Here is a 24,906-nt window from a genome sequence, read left to right on the forward strand (position 1 = left end):
TGCCTCCTATGTACAAGAATATAACTACTATAATACTGCTCCTATGTACAAGAATATAACTACTATAATACTGCTCCTATGTACAAGAGTATAACTACTATAATACTGCTCCTATGTACAGGAATATAACTACTATAATACTGCTCCTATGTACAAGAATATAACTACTATAATACTGCTCCTATGTACAAGAATATAACTGCTATAATACTGCCTCCTATGTACAAGAATATAACTACTATAATACTGCTCCTATGTACAAGAATACAACTACTATAATACTGCTCCTATGTACAAGAATATAACTACTATAATACTGCTCCTATGTACAGGAATATAACTACTATAATACTGCCTCCTATGTACAAGAATATAACTACTATAATACTGCTCCTATGTACAAGAACATAACTACTATAATACTGCCTCCTATGTACAAGAATATAACTGCTATAATACTGCTTCTATGTACAAGAATTTAACTACTATAATAATGCTCCTATGTACAAGAATATAACTACTATAATACTGCTCCTATGTACAAGAATATAACTACTATAATACTGCCTCCTATGTACAATAATATAACTACTATAATACTGCCTCCTATGTACAAGAATATAACTACTATAATACAGCCTCCTATGTACAAGAATATAACTACTATAATACTGCCTCCTATGTACAAGAATATAACTACTATAATACTGCTCCTATGTACAGGAATATAACTACTATAATACTGCTCCTATGTACAGGAATATAACTATTATAATACTGCTCCTATGTACAAGAATATAACTACTATATCACTGCCTCCTATGTACAAGAATATAATTACTATAATACTGCTCCTATGTACAAGAATATAACTACTATAATACTGCTCCTATGTACAAGAATATAACTACTATAATACTGCCTCCTATGTACAAGAATATAACTACTATAATACTGCTCCTATGTACAGGAATATAACTACTATAATACTGCTCCTATGTACAAGAATATAACTACTATAATACTGCTCCTATGTACAGGAATATAACTACTATAATACTGCTCCTATGTACAAGAATATAACTACTATAATACTGCTCCTATGTACAAGAATATAACTACTATAATACTGCCTCCTATGTACAAGAATATAACTACTATAATACTGCTCCTATGTACAAGAATATAACTACTATAATACTGCTCCTATGTACAAGAATATAACTACTATAATACTGCTCCTATGTACAAGAATATAACTACTATAATACTGCTCCTATGTACAGGAATATAACTTTGTGAATTTGCATTGAGTTCTGTGGGAACAAGTGACCATACAGTTTATAGATTGTGAGGATCTTGCTGATTACATAACACTAAGCTGCCTGGGTTTGTATTATTATTTTTAATCTCACAGTTCTGCTATTTTACAGCCTCTTATCAGTATTATAATACGGTAGTTATTATATGGCGCCAGCTGTTTGCGGACTCCTCGTTAATTACACGACTGGACATTACCTTACATTTTAGTGAGTCGTTTTTATTGCATTTTTGTTTCTTCTTATCTGGGTGATAAAACCTTCCATCCACCTGCTGCATTCCTTCGCCGCTGACACAGTGTCACACACAGTCTGTAGCACAGCAGACATCTGGTGCGGAGCCCAGAGTCACAATGTGTCAGCAGAGAACCCCTGCGCAGCCGCTGACATGCAGAACATTCCCAGAAATCCCGGTCTCCTCGCTGCACATTGTATGAAGCCTCTTCCCTTTCTGCCTCGCGCTGTTACTTTGTTTTCTTAAAGGGTTTCTCGAGTTATAATAACTTTCAAAAATACTTTTTATTTTAATTCCTCATTAATTTTCAAGATCTCTGCTTGCTGTAAGTGAAATAAAATGTTATTATGTACACTGAGTTTGAAAACCCATCCTGATATGTCTTATACTTGTCACAGCTGAAGGTTTGTTACAGTTTTATTGCTGGCAGACCTCCTGTGTAAACTCATAGCCTCAGCGCCCGTTTTACTAGACCCTGACATTCATTTTTTGGCAAACCGGACAGAAGTGAAATGAGCGCTGCTGAGGGGTGTAGCTCACAGAGGATTGTCTAGGCTTGACGCTGTTGTCCCAAACACTCTTATTTATTTTTTGGATGTGTGAGTGCAAACAAAAAGAGTGTTCCCATTCACTGACAGCAAGCAGAGCTCTTGAAAATGGAACGCCTATTTATTCTCTAACTTACAAAATGACTCTGCTCCTATGACCTGTAGATCCTGTGAAGTACAATCGTTATTGCCTCCCACATGTTTGTTACACACTCTTTCCTGAAATACTCTGTGCTGCTCAAATGATTTGGTTTGTGACATGGCCTGTCTCCTTCGTTAGGCCCATTCAGAGTAGAAATTTGCATCTGATTAAAATGTCTTGCTTTGTGTACACCTCAAAGGGAGGAAAGTAACACATGACCGCAGGATCAGACTGCATAGGGTTTGTTTGTCGGCTGTTACCATGGAAACACATTGGTTTGCACAGGAGCTGCGGACCCAAAACCGTAGGCAATATTCAAAATGTGGTTATAAAGTATTCACCCAGTTTACTTCTGGATGCAAGTAACTGTTCCTCTTGTCTCCCAGCAGAAGGCTTTCTACGCCTTAGTTCAGACTGGATACACCATTGGACACAGCGTCTCCCTCATCTCGCTGACCGCCGCCATGATCATCCTCTGCATCTTCAGGTAAGAAGTGAACATTTCTATGACCCAGGCTTAACAGGTGACGGATTAGAGACATTACCAAGTCTAGAAAAGTTACTTCTGAAGGAAGAGACCCACTAAGAAGACCGATTCCGGATTACCAGTCAGTTCTGTACTGGGAACGTGCGTCCGTTTATGTTTTTTTTTTTTTATTTACCCACTTTATGACGATATTGTTTAATCACTGTATGGTAGTATTATTTAGTCATTGTATAGTGGTATTATTTAGTCATTGTATAGTAGTATTATATAGTCAGCATTATTTAGTCACCATATAGTGGTATTATTTAGTCATTGTATAGTGGTATTATTTAGTCATTGTATAGTAGTATTATTTAGTCATTGTATAGTGGTATTATTTAGTCATTGTATAGTAGTATTATTTAGTCATTGTATAGTGGTATTATTTAGTCATTGTATAGTGGTATTATTTAGTCATTGTATAGTGGTATTATTTAGTCATTGTATAGTGGTATTATTTAGTCATTGTATAGTAGTATTATTTAGTCATTGTATAGTGGTATTATTTAGTCAGTATTATTTAGTCACCATATAGTGGTATTATTTAGTCATTGTATAGTAGTATTATTTAGTCATTGTATAGTGGTATTATTTAGTCATTGTATAGTAGTATTATTTAGTCATTGTATAGTGGTATTATTTAGTCAGTATTATTTAGTCACCATATAGTGGTATTATTTTGTTATTGTATAGTAGTATTATTTAGTCATTGTATAGTGGTATTATTTAGTCACCATATAGTGGTATTATTTAGTCATTGTATAGTAGTTTTATTTAGTCATTCTATAGTGGTATTATTTAGTCATTGTATAGTAGTATTATTTAGTCACCATATAGTGGTATTATTTTGTCATTGTATAGTAGTATTATTTAGTCATTGTATAGTGGTATTATTTAGTCATTGTATAGTGGTATTATTTAGTCATTGTATAGTGGTATTATTTAGTCATTGTATAGTAGTATTATTTAGTCACCGCATAGTTGTATTATTTAGTCACCGTATAGTTGTATTATTTAGTCACCGTGTAGTAGTATTATTTAGTCACGGTATAGTGATATTTAGTCCCTGTATGACAGTGTTATTTATTTAGTCACTGTATAGTGGTATTATTTAGTTACTGTATGGCTGTATTATTTACTTTATAGTGGTATTATTTAGTCACTGTATAGTGGTACTTTGTCACTATTTGGTGGTATTATTTACTCACTCTATGGTGGCATTTAGTCACTGTATGTCGGTATTATTTAGTCACTGTATGGCGGTATTTAATCATTGTACAGTGGTGTAATTTCATCAATGTATGTCGGTATTAATCAGTCACTGCATGGCGGTATTATTTAGTCACTGTATAGCGTAGCTCAGGTCTCATACATTTTGTTTCAAGCTCTTCTCCCATAATTTAGGGCATTGTAGAACTCTCCTATATGACAGAATTATATAGTTCTGTTCAGAATACATGCGTCCTGCTTTGGGAATAAAATGCTCAGGAAACAGTGGAGACTGACACCACACAAAGTAGAGGACGAATAGGTGTTGTCAGATAGATAACTTAGTGGATTTCCATTAAAGGTGAGCTTCCCACAGACTCCAACTTGACATAGCAATTCCAGAGTACTTTATGTGCCGCACAGAGTCAGCGGAAAGCTGGGTAGCAGCAGCTGCAGGCGCTGTGATGGCTGCCGGTCATTAGGGACTTTTATGTGGGGGAGCCTTAGTCCTGTTCAGTCTGATCTTTCTGACATAAATAGAACAGTGGAGACTGACACCATAGATAGAAGAAGCAGGCGCCATAATAGAGGTGACCCAGAATGGGTTTGTATGATTTGCTCCCCACTTGTATCCACACCACGTGACGGGTCCAGACCGGAGGGAAGTGATCTTTCTATTTCTGACGATATTAAATAACGAGCCGCGTGTCACTGATACATTGTAACAGTTTAATTAACTTCCCAGAACAAAAGGTCAGCGCGCACAATCCGCCATCTTTACCGCGGCACCGAAACAAGATTTATGCTTGACCCAAAATGCAAACTTCCCTTTCTCCTCCAGAGCGATAAAGCTCAGTCTGTAATTAAATCTGCGAGACGTGGGAGATTATGAACGGCGACAATACTGCAAGAGTACACCGCGCCATTTATAGATATGGGATGAACGGGTCTCATTAAACTGCATCTGTCGCCAAACCAGACTCATAGGAAGTATGGTGGTACTAGCTACTGTATGGCGGTACTAGCTACTGTATGGCGGTACTAGCTACTATATGGCGGTACTAGCTACTGTATGGCACTACTAGCTACTGTATGGCAGTACTAGCTACAGTATGGCGGTACTAGCTACAGTATGGCGGTACTAGCTACTGTATGGCGGTACTAGCTACTGTATGGCGGTACTAGCTACAGTATGGCGGTACTAGCTACTGTATGGCGGTACTAGCTACTGTATGGCGGTACTAGCTACAGTATGGCGGTACTAGCTACAGTATGGCGGTACTAGCTACTGTATGGCGGTACTAGCTACTGTATGGCGGTACTAGCTACTGTATGGCGGCACTAGCTACTGTATGGTGGCACTAGCTACTGTATGGCGGCACTAGCTACTGTATGGCGGCACTAGCTACTGTATGGTGGCACTAGCTACTGTATGGTGGTACTAGCTACTGTATGGCGGCACTAGCTACTGTATGGCGGCACTAGCTACTGTATGGCGGCACTAGCTACTGTATGGTGGTACTAGCTACTGTATGGCGGTACTAGCTACTGTATGGTGGTACTAACTACTGTATAGCGGTACTAGCTACTGTTTGGTGGTTTTATTCAGTTACTGTATGGTGGTAATATTTAGTTACTAATGTATATAATGGTATTGCTCAGTTTCTATAAGATAGTATTACTGTATGGCAGTATTAATAACTTACTATATGACGCCGTTATTCAGTTACCGTACGGTGTCATTATTTAGTTACTAGATAATGGTATTTTCCAGTTTCTGTAGGGTGCTATTATTCAGAGACTGTATGACAGTATTATTTAGCTACTATATAATGTTAATATTTAGTTACTGCATGGTGGTGTAATCCACTGAGATATATGACGGTATTATTTGGTCACTTCATGTTGGCCTCTTTTGTACACAATACAGGGTATTTTGTCACAGTATAGTATTTTTTTGTTACTATATGGTGACATAATTCATTTAATGTATGCTGGTATTATTTAGTTACTGTAGGCTGCTATGATCCACAGACTATATGGCGGTATTATTTAGTAACTGTCGGTGACATTATTCAATAATGGTATTTTATGGTATTGTTTAGTTCTTATAATACATCTATGGCAGTATTTTTCAGTCACGACATGGTGGCATTATTTAGATACACCTCTCAGAAGACAGTATCACATGTGGATTGCACACTTACTTTCTATCTTTACAAAGGTATTTTTCCGAATATTCCTCAGTGTCACATGGGAGGGCGGCTGGAACCCTTTCCGTGTTGCTACCCAGCGCACCCATGCAGTCACAGACGTGTGCAGGTCACGGACGTGTTGTCACATTTGCCTGCACTCTCTATTCATGACTCTGGGAGCAGAACTGATCCTCAATGTAATTTCCCTGTAGTCACGGATGATATTCCACCACCAGGAACCATTCGAGCCAATGAGCAACAATAGAAGAATAGAACCGGTTTGTATTATTATACTTTCTGATCTGATACAATGTAACGCAGCATTGTATCCAGACGGTGCACATTACTGGTATACGCTGCACATCTCCCTGTATATAGTGACATGGTCATGGGCGTCCGCGGGGGGGGGGCAGGTGCCCTGGAAATGTGTGAACTGAGTTCTGCCTCTGCTCTGCAGGTGCTGCACTGCGCAGCGCCGCAGAGTGAGGAACGGTATCTATCAGGAGCATGCACGCGCCTCACCAGGGACGGGCGCGCACGGCAGTATGAAGCTCCGCCCACCTTCCGGGCGGGAAAGACATGCAGTGTGCAGGCCGCTTCAGAACTCCACAACCACAGGCAGCCTGAATGAATGAGCGAGAGCGACACTAACACAGTGAGCGACTGACAGTCAGTGTCACAGACCAGTCAGTGTGACAGTACTCCCTGAGTGTTAGGTGTGGGGTGAGTCACTGATAGCCAAGCACCAGGCAGCGAAGTGCCATGAGAGCCAGGCCAGGCAGGTGGCAGTCAGGGTGCTGGTGAAGGATGACCATAGACAGTACTGCCCAGAGGATGCCATCTCTGCTGTCCATATACCAGGCAGTATTGCCCCTTCAATAATATACCGCCCGCCCGCTAGGCAGCTGGTCATGCTGCGCCTCCGCCTCCCGGACATGCCCCATTGTCACGTGACGACTCCTCCCGATCACGTGTACTCCCGCAGCACTTGCTTCCTGGCACGCCGGCTTGGTTTGCGTTCCAGCCGGCGCGCGCAGGTAGGGAGGAGCCACGGTATGAGCGCGCTAGGCGGGGTATTTAAATAAGTATGGTTGAAGCATATCTCCGTGCTCCCCTCCTTGATAGACGGTGGTGAGACGCGGGCCGAGGGTGACACTTCCCCCAGCCCATACAGGCAGCCACCATCTGTGAACTGTCTTGAGAATCAATTGGTTTATATTGGGACAGTAGGGTTTATTTTTGGTTCTATTTTATTTGTTTTTCAGTTTACCATTTATTTGTATACCTATCCCCTGATGAGTCCCGGGAATGGACGAAACGTGTCATGTTGGGACATGAGAGAGGGATATGCTTAGGGACTAGGCCCCGACAAGGGAAAGGGGTTGTCCCTATAGGGGCGGGTGCTCCCTATTTTTGCTAGGTAGGGACGGCTTTAGCCCCTACCCCAACCAATTCTTCAGTGCATCTACTTAAGGGCTATGTAGTTCTATGTCCCCGGAAGAATCGCAGCATTCATACCGACCCCGTCATCCGATGATCTAGGACGGTTGAAAGGTAGAAACTTTCCTGAGTATAATCTCAAGGAACCGGTAAGACTATTCCATTTATTAACGAATACTGTCTATTTGTATTTCTAATACATCCTTTTTTTTATATATATAATTTTTTTTTCTCACCGTTTATTTGAGCAACATGTGGGGTTATCCTTTTCATTATTATCAGCAAAAGTTATGTTTTAAATGTATTCAGCCTCGGTCTTTTTTCTAAGGTTTTGTTTTAAATATAATAATAATAATAACTAACTGCCCATAATGATGGTGTTTAGGGTTAAGCGCACGGTCAGTTTGGGATTTATGCTTCTCATGTCCCTAACCCTTCAAGGTTGAGACTAGAATTCAGTGGTTAAAAGGAGGCCCTCTCCCTGTACAAATAGAAACCCTAAGGCCCCTTTCACACGGGCGAGTATTCCGCGCGGATGCGATGCGTGAGGTGAACGCATTGCACCCGCACTGAATCCGGACCCATTCATTTCTATGGGGCTGTTCACATGAGCGGTGATTTTCACGCATCACTTGTGCGTTGCGTGAAAATCGCAGCATGCTCCTCTTTGTGCGTTTTTCACGTAACGCAGGCCCCATAGAAGTGAATGGGGTTGCGTGAAAATCGTTGCTAGGAGACGATTGGGATGGAGACCCGATCATTATTATTTTCCCTTATAACATGGTTATAAGGGAAAATAATAGCATTCTGAATACAGAATGCAGAGTACAATAGCGCTGGAGGGGTTAAAAAAATAATTTAACTCACCTTAATCCACTTGATTGCGCGGCCGGCATCTCTTCTGTCTTCTTTCTTTGCTGTGTGCAGGAACAGGACCTGTGGTGACGTCACTCCGGTGATCACATGATCTTTTACCATGGTGATCGATCATGTGATGACCGGAGTGACGTCACCACAGGTCCTGTTCCTGCACACAGCAAAGAAAGAAGACAGAAGAGATGCCGGCCGCGCAATCAAGTGGATTAAGGTGAGTTAAATTATTTTTTATTTTTTTAACCCCTCCAGCGCTATTGTACTATGGATTCTGTATTCAGAATGCTATTATTTTCCCTTATAACCATGTTATAAGGGAAAACAATACAATCTACAGAACACCGATCCCAAGCCCGAACTTCTGTGAAGAAGTTCGGGTTTGGGTACCAAACATGCAGATTTTTCTCACGCGCGTGCAAAACGCATTACAATGTTTTGCACTCGCGTGGAAAAATCGCGCATGTTCCCGCAACACACCCGCAACTTTTCCGGCAACGCCCGTCTGAAAGAGGCCTAACTCTAACCCACAGAGCAGCATTCAGACTTGAGGAAGCGCTTACACACTTTAACTTTGTAGCCTGAAGCCTCGTGACGATCGGCGACATGGTCATTTCTCCTTTAACCCACTTCATCCCTCCCTCTAACTCCAGCCTCTCAGCTCCTGTCCTGCAAGTCTCCAAAAGCGGTTAGACTTATGGAGAAGATACTGCTGCCAGGAGGATGGGTGGTCATGGGACAATACTGCTGCCAGGGTCAATGGGTGTTCAGGGGACAATGCTGCTGCCAGTGTGGGAAGAGTTGTCTGGGGACAATACTGCAGCCAGTGTGGAAGTGGTTGTCAGGGGTGTATTATTAGTAAAATCCCTATGGTCCTGCTGGGTTGACTCCATTAAGGCTCTCATACTAATATAATTTCCCATATTAACTCTACAGCAACCAATTGCTGTTCATGTGCAAGGCTTTAATCCGGAGTAAAGCACCTACAGTCTGGCAGGAGCAAGTGGGTCTCCGAGGAAAATACAGAAACTGTTCATTACCGCTTCTGCCTTCTCTTTTGCTTGGTGCATATTGCTCAATGCCGATTCCTCTGGTGCACCCAGTGATCTGGACATGTCGCAGTTTAGGGGGACACAACACTCGGCTTGTCCCGGGCACTGGGAACCCACATTACGCCACTACGACAAGTGCAATGTCTGTATGCAAACTATTCCTGGATACACTGAATATGTAGTGTATATTTCTGCACCGCATTGTATTATCCTCTGCTATAAATAGTTGCTTTTCTTGGTGATGTCATCAGGAATCTATTATATGGAGTATAATATGTAAACCCTACATATAACACATACTGATCGTGTTTCTCAGGGTTATATCAGGATGGGTCTGTGTAATCCATAAATGATAATGTCCTGGGGACGGTATAACAAGAGCGTGGTCACTGTAAGGCATAACGAGTAGTGTTGGGCGTGAATATTCAAATGGCGAATATTTATTGCGTATATCGGCACTTTGAGAATTCGCGAATATTTAGAATATAGTGATATATATTCATATTGTATTTGTATTGCTACAAAAGAGGATAGTACAGTTGGAGCAGGTTGTATTGCTACAAAAGAGGATAGTACAGTTGGAGCAGGTTGTATTGCTACAAAAGAGGATAGTACAGTTGGAGCAGGTTGTATTGATACAAAAGAGGATAGTACAGTTGGAGCAGGTTGTATTGCTACAAAAGAGGATGGTACAGTTGGAGCAGGTTGTATTGCTACAAAAGAGGATAGTACAGTTGGAGCAGGTTGTATTGCTACAAAAGAGGATGGTACAGTTGGAGCAGGTTGTATTGCTACAAAATAGGACGGTACAGTTGGAGCAGGTTGTATTGCTACAAAAGAGGATGGTACAGTTGGAGCAGGTTGTATTGCTACAAAAGAGGATAGTACAGTTGGAGCAGGTTGTATTGCTACAAAAGAGGATAGTACAGTTGGAGCAGGTTGTATTGCTACAAAAGAGGATAGTACAGTTGGAGCAGGTTGTATTGCTACAAAAGAGGATGGTACAGTTGGAGCAGGTTGTATTTCTACAAAAGAGGATAGTACAGTTGGAGCAGGTTGTATTGCTACAAAAGAGGATGGTACAGTTGGTGCAGGTTGTATTGCTACAAAATAGGACGGTACAGTTGGAGCAGGTTGTATTGCTACAAAAGAGGATGGTACAGTTGGAGCAGGTTGTATTGCTACAAAAGAGGATAGTACAGTTGGAGCAGGTTGTATTGCTACAAAAGAGGATAGTACAGTTGGATCAGGTTGTATTGCTACAAAAAGAGGATAGTACAGTTGGAGCAGGTTGTATTGCTATAAAAGAGGATAGTACAGTTGGATCAGGTTGTATTGCTACAAAAGAGGATAGTACAGTTGGAACAGGTTGTATTGCTACAAAAAAGCATAGTACAGTTGGAGCAGGTTGTATTGCTACAAAAAAGCATAGTACAGTTGGAGCCGGTTGTATTGCTACAAAAGAGGATAGTACAGTTGGAGGAGGTTGTATTGCTTCAAAAGAGGATAGTACAGTTGGTGCAGGTTGTATTGCTACAAAAGAGGATAGTACAGTTGGAGCAGGTTGTGTGGCTACAAAAAAGCATAGTACAGTTGGAGCAGGTTGTATTGCCACAAAAGAGGATAGTACAGTTGGAGCAGGTTGTATTGCCACAAAAGAGGATAGTACAGTTGGAACAGGTTGTATTGCTACAAAAGAGGATAGTACAGTTGGAGCAGGTTGTATTGCTACAAAAGGGGATAGTACAGTTGGAGCAGGTTGTATTGCTACAAAAGAGGATAGTACAGTTGGAGCAGGTTGTATTGCTACAAAAGAGGGTATGTACAGTTGGAGCAGGTTGTATTGCTACAAAAGAGGATAGTACAGTTGGAGCAGGTTGTATTGCTACAAAAGAGGGTATGTACAGTTGGAGCAGGTTGTATTGCTACAAAAGAGGATGGTACAGTTGGAGCAGGTTGTATTGCTACAAAAGAGGATAGTACAGTTAGAGCAGGTTGTATTGCTACAAAAGAGGATAGTACAGTTGGTGCAGGTTGTATTGCTACAAAAGAGGATAGTACAGTTGGTGCAGGTTGTATTGCTACAAAAGAGGATAGTACAGTACATACATTTACCCGACTCCCTAAACTAATACTGACCCCAGACCAGACCCAAAACTAAAACAGATAACAAACCTCTAAAGTAACACAGACCCCATAAACTAATGCAGACTGCAGACCCCTAAACCAACATAGACCCAGACCAGACTTCTTAAAATAATACAGACCTTATGTATCAGACGATGATATGAAGAGATACCAGTACGGGACTATGTTCTACAGTTGTATCTGATAGTCCACTTTGCTCCTAGTTGGGACATTTAGCAATCTGCCTCTCTATCCCATAGTTCATCTACTGGGACAATTTTCCTACATTTATTCGAGTTTTATATCTGACGAGATCGTCCAGTAGAGTATCATCCTCTGGTCCTATATTGCTATGTATACAATTATCCAATGATATTCTATCAGCATCCGATGTTACTTTATTAGTGCTCAATAAACTACATTAACAGTAAGGAGTTAATGGCCACATGGGCAGTGGGAGCATCTTCCATGGCAATTAGCCTGCAGGCAGCCATTCTGAGTGATGTCCTCCCCTCTAATAGAATAAGATGGGGCCATCATGAAATGTGACTTCTGGATGTGGTCGGTATTTTGCGTAGTGCCCATTTGTCTGTTATAATTGCTCTTCACCTTCCCCCGCACTCGCCTGGCGCCTAAAGACATATTAGAGGCGATGACACCATGACACTTCTTCACAACAATCTGACACTTAAAGTGAAGCCTCTTGTCTGCAGACTGACAATAAAGAGGGGAATGACAGGAGCGCAGCACCGCAGCACAGAATGTATTCACAAGGTGAAAGGAGATGACTGAGCTAGCTGGTAGGAGGTGAATGTCGGCCAGAGCTGTAATATAATGTGCAACTAAAGCCGGTGTATACATTATATATATCCTTATATAACTCACCGCTGACACCTCTGTGATATAAACTGTGGGGTGACCTCTGAACCTCATTTTACTCTGTATATATAAAACACTTTTTACATACATAACAGTTGAGAAAAGGATTACATTACTTATCCTGTACTGTTCCTGAGTTACATCCTGTATTATACTCCAGAGCTGCACTCACTATTCTGCTGGTGCAGTCACTGTGTACATACATTACTTATCCTGTACTGTTCCTGAGTTACATCCTGTATTATACTCCAGAGCTGCGCTCACTTTTCTGCTGGTGGAGTCACTGTGTACATACGTTACATTACTTATCCTGTACTGATCCTGAGTTATATCCTGTATTATACTCCAGAGCTGCACTCACTATTCTGCTGGTGCAGTCACTGTGTACATACATTACATTACTTATCCTGTACTGATCCTGAGTTACATCCTGTATTATACTCCAGAGCTGCGCTCACTATTCTGCTGGTGCAGTCACTGTGTACATACATTACATTACTTATCCTGTACTGTTCCTGAGTTACATCCTGTATTATACTCCAGAGCTGCACTCACTATTCTGCTGGTGCAGTCACTGTGTACATACATTACATTACTTATCCTGTACTGATCCTGAGTTACATCCTGTATAATACTCCAGAGCTACACTCACTATTATGCTGGTGCAGTCACTGTGTACATACATTACTTATCCTGTACTGATCCTGAGTTACATCCTGTATTATACTCCAGAGCTGCACTCACTATTCTGCTGGTGCAGTCACTGTGTACATACATTACTTATCCTGTACTGATCCTGAGTTACATACTGTATTATACTCCAGAGCTGCACTCACTATTCTGCAGGTGCAGTCACTGTGTACATACATTACTTATCCTGTACTGATCCTGAGTTACATCCTGTATTATACTCCAGAGCTGCACTCACTATTCTGCTGGTGCAGTCACTGTGTACATACATTACTTATCCTGTACTGATCCTGAGTTACATCCTGTATTATACTCCAGAGCAGCACTCACTATTCTGCTTGTGCAGTCACTGTGTACATACGTTACTTATCCTGTACTGATCCTGAGTTACATACTGTATTATACTCCAGAGCTGCACTCACTATTCTGCTGGTGCAGTCACTGTGTACATACATTACATTACTTATCCTGTACTGACCCTGAGTTACATCCTGTATTATACTCCAGAGCTGCACTCACTATTCTGCTGGTGCAGTCACGGTGTACATATATTACTTATCCTGTACTGATCCTGAGTTACATCCTGTATTATACTCCAGAGCTGCACTCACTATTCTGCTGGTGGAGTCACTGTGTACATACATTACTTATCCTGTACTGATCCTGAGTTACATCCTGTATTATACCCCAGAGCTGCACTCACTATTCTGCTGGTGCAGTCACTGTGTACATACATTATATTACTTATCCTGTACTGTTCCTGAGTTACATCCTGTATTATACTCCAGAGCTGCACTCACTATTCTGCTTTATGTTTATAATATAAACCTGTTTTAAACAACATGTACTGTATTTTCTGGCTGTAGGAGGATCTATTATTATATATGAGACATAGGAGAATTAGACTGTGAGCTCCATTGGGTACATGGGCTGTTGTGTGTAAACCCAACCTGTGTACCGCACATTAGAGTGCACCGTATTTTAGTTTCATGTACCCAGAACCCACTAATGCTCTTTCATTTCCTCTTCCCTTTTACAGGAAGCTCCACTGCACGAGGAACTACATTCACATGCATCTCTTCATGTCATTCATCATGAGGGCCATCGCCGTGTTCATCAAGGACATCGTCCTCTTTGAAAGAGGAGAGTCAGATCACTGTTCTGAGGGTTCGGTGAGTACTTTAAGAGTGGTGGTTGTTGTATTTCCTGCCAAGAATAGAAACCTATATGGCTGCAGTAAATATTTTCACCACTAGGCGGCATTTTGGATTGTTGTGCGCTATGTACCTAATAGAGAGTACTTCCTGTGTGTTTATAGATGTTTTTCCTGTGCACAGCACACCAAGTGGCCAGGAGTGATATTGCAAGTAAATTTAATCTTTAGTATTATTGCGTTATTATGGGGCATTAAATTATATAACTAAAGAGTTAAATTTGAATCCGGTAGTTTGTATCTTCGTGGAAGTCGTTAGAGATTGTAGCCTAAGTAAGGCGCTATCACCGCAGCTGTGACGGATGGCTTATCCTGTGAGAGATCCCAGGTGGGTCTGCGCTTTGGGATAGGGGAATATTTTCGGAGTTTCATGTCATGCAACGCGTTTCGGGTTCTACACTTTCTTTTGGATTAAACATAAATATATTTTGTTTCACTCACCCAGAAGAAAAAAAAAGTGATGATGAGCTTCAACCGAAGAATGTTACGGAGCGAACGGCTGGGAGCGTTTGAGATATATTTTATGTTGTGCATTTTTGATACATTGTATTTCTCGCTCCCACGCCGGGCTCTTTCTTCAGGGATTTATAAGATGTTATATATCAAAATAAAATAGGAAAAAGAAGTAGGTTATTTGGGTTATGGAATTAATTTACCCCATAGATCATGTTCTGTGTGGCTGGGAGTCTCTTCGTCTTTGAAGTAAAACTTCCTGCTCTGGAGGGTAAAGGGATTGCCCTATTTACTGTTCACGTAAATCCACCAGTGTGAGGACCACCTCTGTGATGTCGATATAAAGGGGCCAAAAGGTCCCGCAAACCCACCTTAATTACACTTTACACACCTGTGGGAGAGAGTTCCATATATACTTACCATTCTGAAGTTGCGTGGAGTGGACTCGCGGGATCCTGGTCACATGACCAGGATACACCTGGTCGCCTTTTCTGAAAATCCAGCTTCCTCCGATGTCATATTCCTTACAAGAGATCTCCTTGATTTTGATACTGATGACCTATCCTCAGGATAAGTCATCAGTATCTGATTGGCGGGAGTCCAACACTTGAGACCCCCCCGATCAGCTGGTTGAGAAGGCACCGGCGCTCCTGTGAGCACCGCTGTCTTCTCCGTGCTCAACAAGCACAGCTCCGTAGATTGTATAGGGGTCATGCTTGGTATGGCGCTCGGCCTCTTTCACTTCAATAGGGCTGAGCGTGATACCAAACAATGTACGCCGCTATGTTTGGTGAGCATGGAGAAGACAGCGGTGCTCACAGGAGCGCCGGTGCCTTCTCAAACGGCTTATCTGTGGTGTCCTGGGTGTTAGACCCCCCACCGATCAGAGACCTATCCTGAGCATAGCAAAATCGGAGAAAACCCCTTGAAGGTCTGGACTATGGACGGGATGTCACTTCTGCTGTGGATGGGACCAGAACTGTTCCCTTTGCTGGAGCATACTCCAACTCCCAAAACCACCTGACCTGCGCATGCGCAAGTAATAGGAGCAGTTCTGCACCCAGGGCGGAACTAAGTGATATCCTGTCTATAGCCCAGGCTGGAAAACCTGGTACAGGATGTCACTTCGGAAGAAGTCGGATTTCAGAAGAAAAGTGTCACGCGACTGGGTTCTCGAGAGGACGATCCACGTTTCTCCGAGCACTATGTATATTACAGAGGAAGTAGGAGGAGCAAGAGTGCACAGGGTGGCCTGGACACACCCTCAGGGCACTTAACAGATAATTTACATATTGATCAAAATTACATTTCTCCAGAATTAACCAGTGCTGGAACCCAAGCCTATCGGCAAGTGCCAAGGTGAATGAAGGAGGCTCATCGGAATGAGGACATAAATAGCCAGTCTGTGACTGGGGAGGCGGAGAAGTCTTCTGCTGCTTAGGTTACTTTTTTTTCTGCTAATAAACATAAATAGGAAACAAATCAAGTGTTTTCTCATATCTAATAAAAGTTTAGAAATACTGATTATGGATAAATCCCATCAGGACGAGTATCTCTATAAGCGTGGGATGAGTTGGGAAACATTCCAGGAATATATTCGGCTTACTGTGTGAGTCAGAGAAGAAGTCACTGAACTATTATTGATGGGCTCCTGGAGATAAGACCCTGACCCTGATGGGAAAGGTAGAGAAAAGAATTTATACAGGAAAATGTGGGGCTTGAGATGATTGAAGTGATGGAGACAAATGGATTTTGACAGAAAATATGTCCTAGATATATCTGGGTGAATTTATGCAGTTGAGTAGATATACAGTATCTCACAAAAGTGAGTCCACCCCTCACATTTTTGTAAATATTTAATTCTATCTTTTCCTGGGACAACACTGAAGATCTGACGCTTTGATACAATGTAAAGTAGTCAGTGTACGGCTTGTACAACAGTGTATTTTTTTCCAGAACTGCCTTAACTCTCTTGGGCATGGAGTTCACTGGAGCTTCACATGTTGCCCCTGGAATCCTCTTCCACTACTCCGTGACGACATCACAGAGTCAGTGGATGTTACAGACCTTGTTCTCCTCCACCTTCTGTTTGAGGATGTACCATAGACTCTCAATAGAATTTAGGTCTGGAGACATTCATGGCCAGTCCAGCACCTTTACCCTTAATTTCAGGCAGTGGTCTTCTTGGAGGTGTGTTTGGGGTCGGTATCATGTTGGAATACTGCCCTGTAGCCCAGTTTCTGAAGGGAGGGGATCATGCTCTACTCCAGTATGTCACAGTACACGTTGACATTCATGGTTCCCTCAATGACCTGTAGGCCCCCACAGCTGGCATCACTCATGCAGCCCCAAACCATGACACTTCCACCACCATGCTTGACGGAAGGCAGGAAACACTTGTCTTTGTGGTAGGCAGGACACACTTGTCTTTGTGGTAGGCAGGACACACTTGTCTTTGTGGTAGGCAGGACACACTTGTCTTTGTGCTCCTCACCTGGTTGCCACCACAGACGCCTGACACCATATGAACCAAATAAGTTTATCTTGCTCTCATCAGACCACAGGACGTGGTTCCAGTAATCCATGTCCTTAGTCTGCTTGTCTTCCGCAAACTGTTTGCGGGCTTTCTTGTGCATCTTCTTTAGAAGAGGCTTCCTTCTGGGACGACAGCCGTGCAGACCAATGAGATACAGTGTGCGGCGTATGGTCTGAGCACTGACAGGCTGACCCCCCCCCCTCCCCTGTAACCTCTGCAGCGATGCTGGCAGCACTCATACAACCTCTGGATATGACGCTGAGCACTGACAGGCTGACCCCCCCACCCCTGTAACCTCTGCAGCAATGCTGGCAGCACTCGTACAACCTCTGGATATGACGCTGAGCACTGACTGGCTGACCCCCCCACCCCTGTAACCTCTGCAGCAATGCTGGCAGCACTCATACAACCTCTGGATATGACGCTGAGTACAGACAGACTGACCTCCCCAACCCTGTAACCTCTGCAGCAATGCTGGCAGCACTCACACAACCTCTGGATATGACGCTTAGCACTGACAGGCTGAACCCCCCAACCCTGTAACCTCTGCAGCAATGCTGGCAGCACTCACACAACCTCTGGATATGATGCTGAGCACTGACAGGCTGACCTCCCACCCCTGTAACCTCTGCAGCAATGCTGGCAGCACTCATACAACCTCTGGATATGACGCTGAGCACTGACAGGCTGACCTCCCACCCCTGTAACCTCTGCAGCAATGCTGGCTGCACTCATACAACCTCTGGATATGACGCTGAGCACTGACAGGCGGACCCCCCACCCCTGTAACCTCTGCAGCAATGCTGGCTGCACTCATACAACCTCTGGATATGATGCTGAACACTGACAGGCTGACCCCCCCCACCCCTGTAACCTCTGCAGCAATGCTGGCAGCACTCATACAACCTCTGGATATGACGCTGAGCACTGACAGGCTGACCCCCCACCCCTGTAACCTCTGCAGCAATGCTGGCAGCACTCATACAACCTCTGGATATGACGCTGACCACTGACAGGCTGACCCCCCACCCCTGTAACCTCTGCAGCAATGCTGGCAGCACTCACACAACCTCTGGATATGATGCTGAGCACTGACAGGCTGACCTCCCACCCCTGTAACCTCTGCAGCAATGCTGGCAGCACTCAGACAACCTCTGGATATGACGCTGAGCACTGACAGGCTGACCCCCCCCCACCCCTGTAACCTCTGCAGCAATGCTGGCAGCACTCTTACAACCTCTGGATATGACGCTGAGCACTGACAGGCTGACCCCCCACCCCTGTAACCTCTAAAGCAATGCTGGCACCACTCATACAACCTCTGGATATTACACTGAGCACTGACAGGCTGACCCCTCACCCCTGTAACCTCCGCAGCAATGCTGGCAGCTCTCATACCACCTCTGGATATGACGCTGAGCACTGACAGGCTGACCCCCCACCCCTGTAACCTCTGCAGCAATGCTGCAGCACTCATACAACCTCTGGATATGACGCTGAGCACTGACAGGCTGACCCCTCACCCCTGTAACCTCCGCAGCAATGCTGGCAGCTACTCATACCACCTCTGGATATGACGCTGAGCACTGACAGGCTGACCCCCCCACCCTGCAACCTCTGCAGCAATGCTGGCAGCACTCATACAACCTCTGGATATGATGCTGAGCACTGACAGGCTGACCCCCAACCCCCCTGTAACCTCTGCAGCAATGCTGGCAGCACTCAGTACAACCTCTGGATTGTACAGCTGAGCACTGACAGGCTGACCCCCCACCCTCTGTAACCTCTGCAGCAATGCTGGCAGCACTCATACAACCTCTGGATATGACGCTGAGCACTGACAGGCTGACCTCCCCACCCCTGTAACCTCTGCAGCAATGCTGGCAGCACTCATACAACCTCTGGATATGACGCTGAGCACTGACAGGCTGACCCTCCCACCCCTGTAACCTCTGCAGCAATGCTGGCAGCACTCATACAACCTCTGGATATGACGCTGAGCACTGACAGGCTGACCCCCCACCCCTGTAACCTCTGCAGCAATGCTGGCAGCACTCATGACAACCTCTGGATATGACGCTGAGCACTGACAGGCTGACCCCCCACCCCCTGTAACCTCTGCAGCAATGCTGGCAGCACTCATACAACCTCTGGATATGACGCTGAGCACTGACAGGCTGACCCCCCACCCCTGTAACCTCTGCAGCAATGCTGGCAGCACTCATACAACCTCTGGATATGACGCTGAGCACTGACAGGCTGACCTCCCACCCCTGTAACCTCTGCAGCAATGTTGGCAGCACTCATACAACCTCTGGATATGACGCTGAGCACTGACAGGCTGACCCCCCCACCTCTGTAACCTCTGCAGCAATGCTGGCAGCACTCACACAACCTCTGGATATGACGCTGAGCACTGACAGGCTGACCCCCCACCCCTGTAACCTCTGCAGCAATGCTGGCAGCACTCATACAACCTCTGGATATGACGCTGAGCACTGACAGGCTGACCCCCCACCCCTGTAACCTCTGCAGCAATGCTGGCAGCACTCATACAACCTCTGGATATGACGCTGAGCACTGACAGGCTGACCTCCCACCCCTGTAACCTCTGCAGCAATGTTGGCAGCACTCATACAACCTCTGGATATGACGCTGAGCACTGACAGGCTGACCCCCCCACCCCTGTAACCTCTGCAGCAATGCTGGCAGCACTCACACAACCTCTGGATATGACGCTGAGCACTGACAGGCTGACCCCCCACCCCTGTAACCTCTGCAGCAATGCTGGCAGCACTCATACAACCTCTGGATATGACGCTGAGCACTGACAGGCTGACCTCCCACCCCTGTAACCTCTGCAGCAATATTGGCAGCATTCATACAACCTCCCAGGTGTTAGACCCGCACTAGGTCATCAATATTATTTAAGGGGTGAAGAGATTCCAGTAATACTCCCAAAAACCTTTATATCACATAACAGGATATATCAGGGGCCCCTCTGGATTTGTGATATGAAAACTAATAAATATTAATATTTAGTATGTCTAAGAAAAGGAGTAGCAAAAAGTCTTGTTTTAGGGGGCACAATATGCATTGAATCACAGTCATCCATTGATGCATAAAAATATTTCACATTTGAATATACATCTACATTATTTCTCATTTTTTTCTCAGAAGGTGGACAGAGCTACTTAAATACTAGTCTGTCTTTTTCATTGCTTTCTTGCAAACATGATGATCTCGAGATGTGGAAGGTTGACAAAGTAAAGGGAATGTAGAGTGGCCATGGGGTCTCACCTCACCCATATACCTATTCGTTTGGAAGTGGAAGTTTGGTGGCAGTAACTTCTATACTTTTAGGGTATCTAAAACATGCCTGTATGCCATGATGGCCAACTTGGAAACAGGCTAGTCAGAATGTGGGGTGCAGTGGGACCCCATGGCCAGTCCACTTCACTTGCATTTTTCTTTTACAACTGTCCATTATTTGTAAAGCTCCTGTCATCCAAAGAGAGAGAAAGAATCCAAAGGGATAGAGTCTAAGATATGCATGTATGCCATGATAGCTGGCTTAGAAACAGGCTAGCCAGTATGTGGGATGAAGTGGGACCCCATGGCCAGTCCACTTTCTATTTGCTTTGACAACCATCTAACATTTTGGAAAGTACAAGTCTGCCTTTGTCATGACCACCTTACTAGCCCTGATGATCATGAGCTGTGGAAGGTTTCCAAAGTGGAAGGAAAGTGGACTGTCCATGGGATCTCCCTCATCCCATGTACCTATTAGTGTTTGTGTCATACTGTGTTGTCATGTCTTGAAGTGAAAGTTTGTTGACAGTGACTTATTTTCTCTGAGGTTTCCTAAAACAGGCTTTCACTCCGCTAGCTGAAAACAGGATAGTTGATATGTTGGGTGTGGTGGGACCCCATGGCCAGTCCACTTTCCCTTTACTTTGGCAACCTTCCACAGCTCATGATCATGACTGCTGGCAAGCTGATCATTAGAAAAACAGGCTTGTACCATAGCAGCCCTATCCACCTTCTGAGATAAGAATGAAAGAGATATGAGTACCCTATTGTGAAATATTTTAGCCCTGCATAAAACATGTTATTCAGCTTTAGTGTTATCGGTCTTGTGAAACTGCGAAGACTGATAGTTTACAAAAGGGATGTCCAGTATGAAGATCACTTCTTTAAAGATCTATAAACCGACCCAACTTATCTCTACCCTATTAATAGATCCATGGTACGTAGTTTTTTTCCCTCCATTCTCACTGTCAACAGATCATCAATTCTCATTTGTTCTTATCTCTGAAATACCTACATACTGCATGGTTTATATTGAGTCACAGCTCTTGGCTTAATCAAGAATATTAACAGACAGTCTTCAGGAATTAATGTTTATGACCCCGTATAATAATTTGTCTTAGGACATTCCATTATTGAAGAGTGATAAGCCTTCATATGTCAGGATGTGGCCGTTTGTGATCTTCCGAGGAGATTTCACATCATTTCCTATCATGTTATACAAAGAAGTTTAAAAAAAAGAAAAAAAAAAAAAGGAAAAGGAAATGAAAATGAAAATTCAACAACTTTCAATTTTTTTAGAACAAAAAAAGACATTAAAATATTAAATGGAATGTCACATATACAGACTTTTAGTGTCAACCATTAGATCTCAGTAGAAATTAAATAATTGCTTACATTATTAATCTTATTTTGGTGTAAACTGAGCCTACAAAATGTGCACACAACCATATGTCGCCCCAGGATTTCTTATGTAGGATCCGTGTGAAATGTTTTTGACCTCATAACTTACAAGGTGCTCACACGTTGACCTCACTCCACATAACATCCAGTAGCTGAAATCTAACTTCTTTACCAAAGGTCACCTTACAGAAAGAAACCAGTAAACCCTCCGGTATTTGTCAATGAATCACTTTATACAGAGCAATAAAAGGGGAGTGTCACGAAATATGTTCCAATGTGCCAAAAACAGCCGCACTGACGCCCATGCCATATTCCAAGCTGGTTTTATCCACATCTGTTATGTGTATGCTTTCTGCATGTCTCGTTGACCTCGTTGATATAGTGAGGACACACCGCTCTATCTTATTCATTATTTAGTTTTTAATAATTGGCCCCTGAGGACCATAGACAGGTGTCAATGTGGTGGTGGAGGACATGACTAGACCTCCCCCATCATAATGAGGGCTCTTTTATCCATGAAATGCTTGGAGATTGTGGCAGTCCTACAAAATACCCCTGCCCACCAGGATACCTTATGGAGTAGCTTGCCATGGACATGTGTACATTCATTCAATGACTGGCTGCAGTGGTAGGCCCACTCACCAGATGAGGTTCCTATAGAATGGGATTTACTTGAGCCGTGATCATTGGTTCTCATTTGAAAGGCCCATATGGGCTGCTGCCCTTCACATCCCCCGGGATAACTAGGATTAAATTGGTGAAATGGTGAAAAATTGGCGAATGGGCCACCATGTAATACCAGGAATAATGCCTGCAGGGAGCTGATTCCTCTTGGGCGGAGCTTACTTGTCATATTCAGGGGTGGACTTTACCATCACACCAATCAAGCAAATTCTTGGGGTTTACATATCAGAGGCCTCAAGCAGTTGCTGGAAAAAGCTACTAAAGGGGTGGATATTCCCCCTGTGTAGCTGGTCAGTTGCACAGGGGCCCTTCCCAGCTGTAGAGCAGATACAGAATGGCCCAGACTGCATTGCTAAGCTAAACAGGCCAATTGGGCCAGGGCATAGTATTGCATCAGTAGCAGGGCATAATGTGCAGTGGGGCTCCTAAACATAGCTTTGCTTGGGGCCCCAGAAATGCCACACTCACCCCTGGTAACACAACTATGGGATCCTACTTGCTGACTTCTACCTAAAAAAAAAAGGGAAACGATGAAGGGCAGGAATCTAACCTGTAGATTTTGGTCTGGGAAAGAAGATATCATGATGAGATAATAGGCGTGAAACCATACTGTAACGAGGAACATGCGGAGGCAGCACATCATTCACATTACAACGAGCCTCCTACAAATGTCTGACCAGGTTACGAGGCACTGAAGTAATTAGCCTGATCCGATTTTAATAGTCGGAGGCCAATGTATTTGCACGTATCTACTCGTGGTCTAATGGATGCTGCACGTAGCAAGATTCACATCTGATTAATCTAATGAAATATTCTCAGCTGGGAATTCAAATGAAGTGGAACGACACTTGAATAATAGGAATTTAAAAATTTCAGTATGAGACTTGATTAGATTATCCGCCCGTAGGGATGACATCAGCCATCTCTTCATTGACTAGTTATATACATTGAAAGGAGGAGAAAAACGGAGGTCATTCCTGGTGCAGGACCTCAGATCGCAGCACCAGGTCTCCACCATTGTCTGCAGGCCACTTCTCCACCAACTTAAGCCAACCCTTACCCACTTCTGTAGACCATACCAAATGCATGCTATTTTGGAAAATTTACAGACCCAAAAATGTGTGTGCCCAAGGAACCCATATTTGGACCCTCCACGAGACCTCTAAAGAAGCCGCCACCACTGACCATTACATATCTATGCAAAATTATTTCCACGTTGATCATTTAGTTACAAAACACAAAGAGGAATTTTTCTGCTGTGGGTCTTGCTGGAATATAATTGGCTCGCTGGAGGTTTTCAAGACGCCCCCACATTTCCTAAAATCAGCATGCAAACATGCAGCAAATCTGAAGTGTCTAAAAACGCCTTTGGTTTTGTTACCTTAAGGGCACCCGTCAACAAGATCATCTCTATTAGAACTACTTTCCCACTAGCGGTTTTGCTGGATCCGGGTTCAGCAAAAACGCTTCCGCTATTGATAATACAACTGTCTGCATACGTTCTGAACGGATCCGGTTGTATTATCTTTAACATGGCCAAGACGAATCTGTCATGAACTCTATTGAAAGTCAATGGGGGACGGATCAGTTTTCTATTGTGTCCGCACCACATCGTGGGCAGAAAAACACTGCTTGCTCCGCATCCCAATCTGTTCAGTTACGTTTTGTGCCCATTGACAATGAATGGGGACAAAAAGAAAGTGTTTTTTTTTTTCCGGTATTCAGACCCTATGACGGATCTCAGTACCGGAAAGTAGAAACACTGGTGTGAATGTAGCCTTAAACCAGATATGCTGTCTTCTGAAAATTGGTTGCAGTATTCCTGAGAAAAAAAAAAAAGACTTTTCTTCTTTGTGCACGTGAGGGCTTTAGTGCTCCTAGGGGGCAGGGCCAGTACTGGAAAGCTGAGGAGCCGAGGTGCACTAAAACCCTTATTTGCATCAAGTCTTTTTTCTCAGGAACGTCACAACTGATTTTCACAAGACAGGTATCATTTTAATTGAAAGAATCAGCCCTACCAGGCGGTATACCTAGTTTAAGAGGGCTGAATCTGTTGACCACTGCTCTTTAAATTG

The 24,906-nt window shown here is 43.5% G+C and overlaps 1 protein-coding gene across 2 annotated transcripts in view; it reads left to right on the forward strand.

Annotated features, from left to right (window-relative positions):
* LOC122938301 (vasoactive intestinal polypeptide receptor-like) overlaps window positions 1–24,906 on the forward strand; it is a 141,415-nt gene that overhangs the window by 71,285 nt on the left and 45,224 nt on the right. The window contains exons 4-5 of one of the 2 annotated variants that reach the window (XM_044293712.1): window positions 2,631–2,731; window positions 14,272–14,404. In XM_044293712.1, the coding sequence (XP_044149647.1) occupies window positions 2,631–2,731; window positions 14,272–14,404 (234 nt within the window). The remainder of the gene's footprint in view (window positions 1–2,630; window positions 2,732–14,271; window positions 14,405–24,906) is intronic. The other variant, XM_044293713.1, reaches the window with a different exon arrangement.

Source organism: Bufo gargarizans, chromosome 5, assembly GCF_014858855.1.
Source record: "Bufo gargarizans isolate SCDJY-AF-19 chromosome 5, ASM1485885v1, whole genome shotgun sequence".
Classification (NCBI taxonomy): Eukaryota; Metazoa; Chordata; class Amphibia; order Anura; family Bufonidae; genus Bufo; species Bufo gargarizans.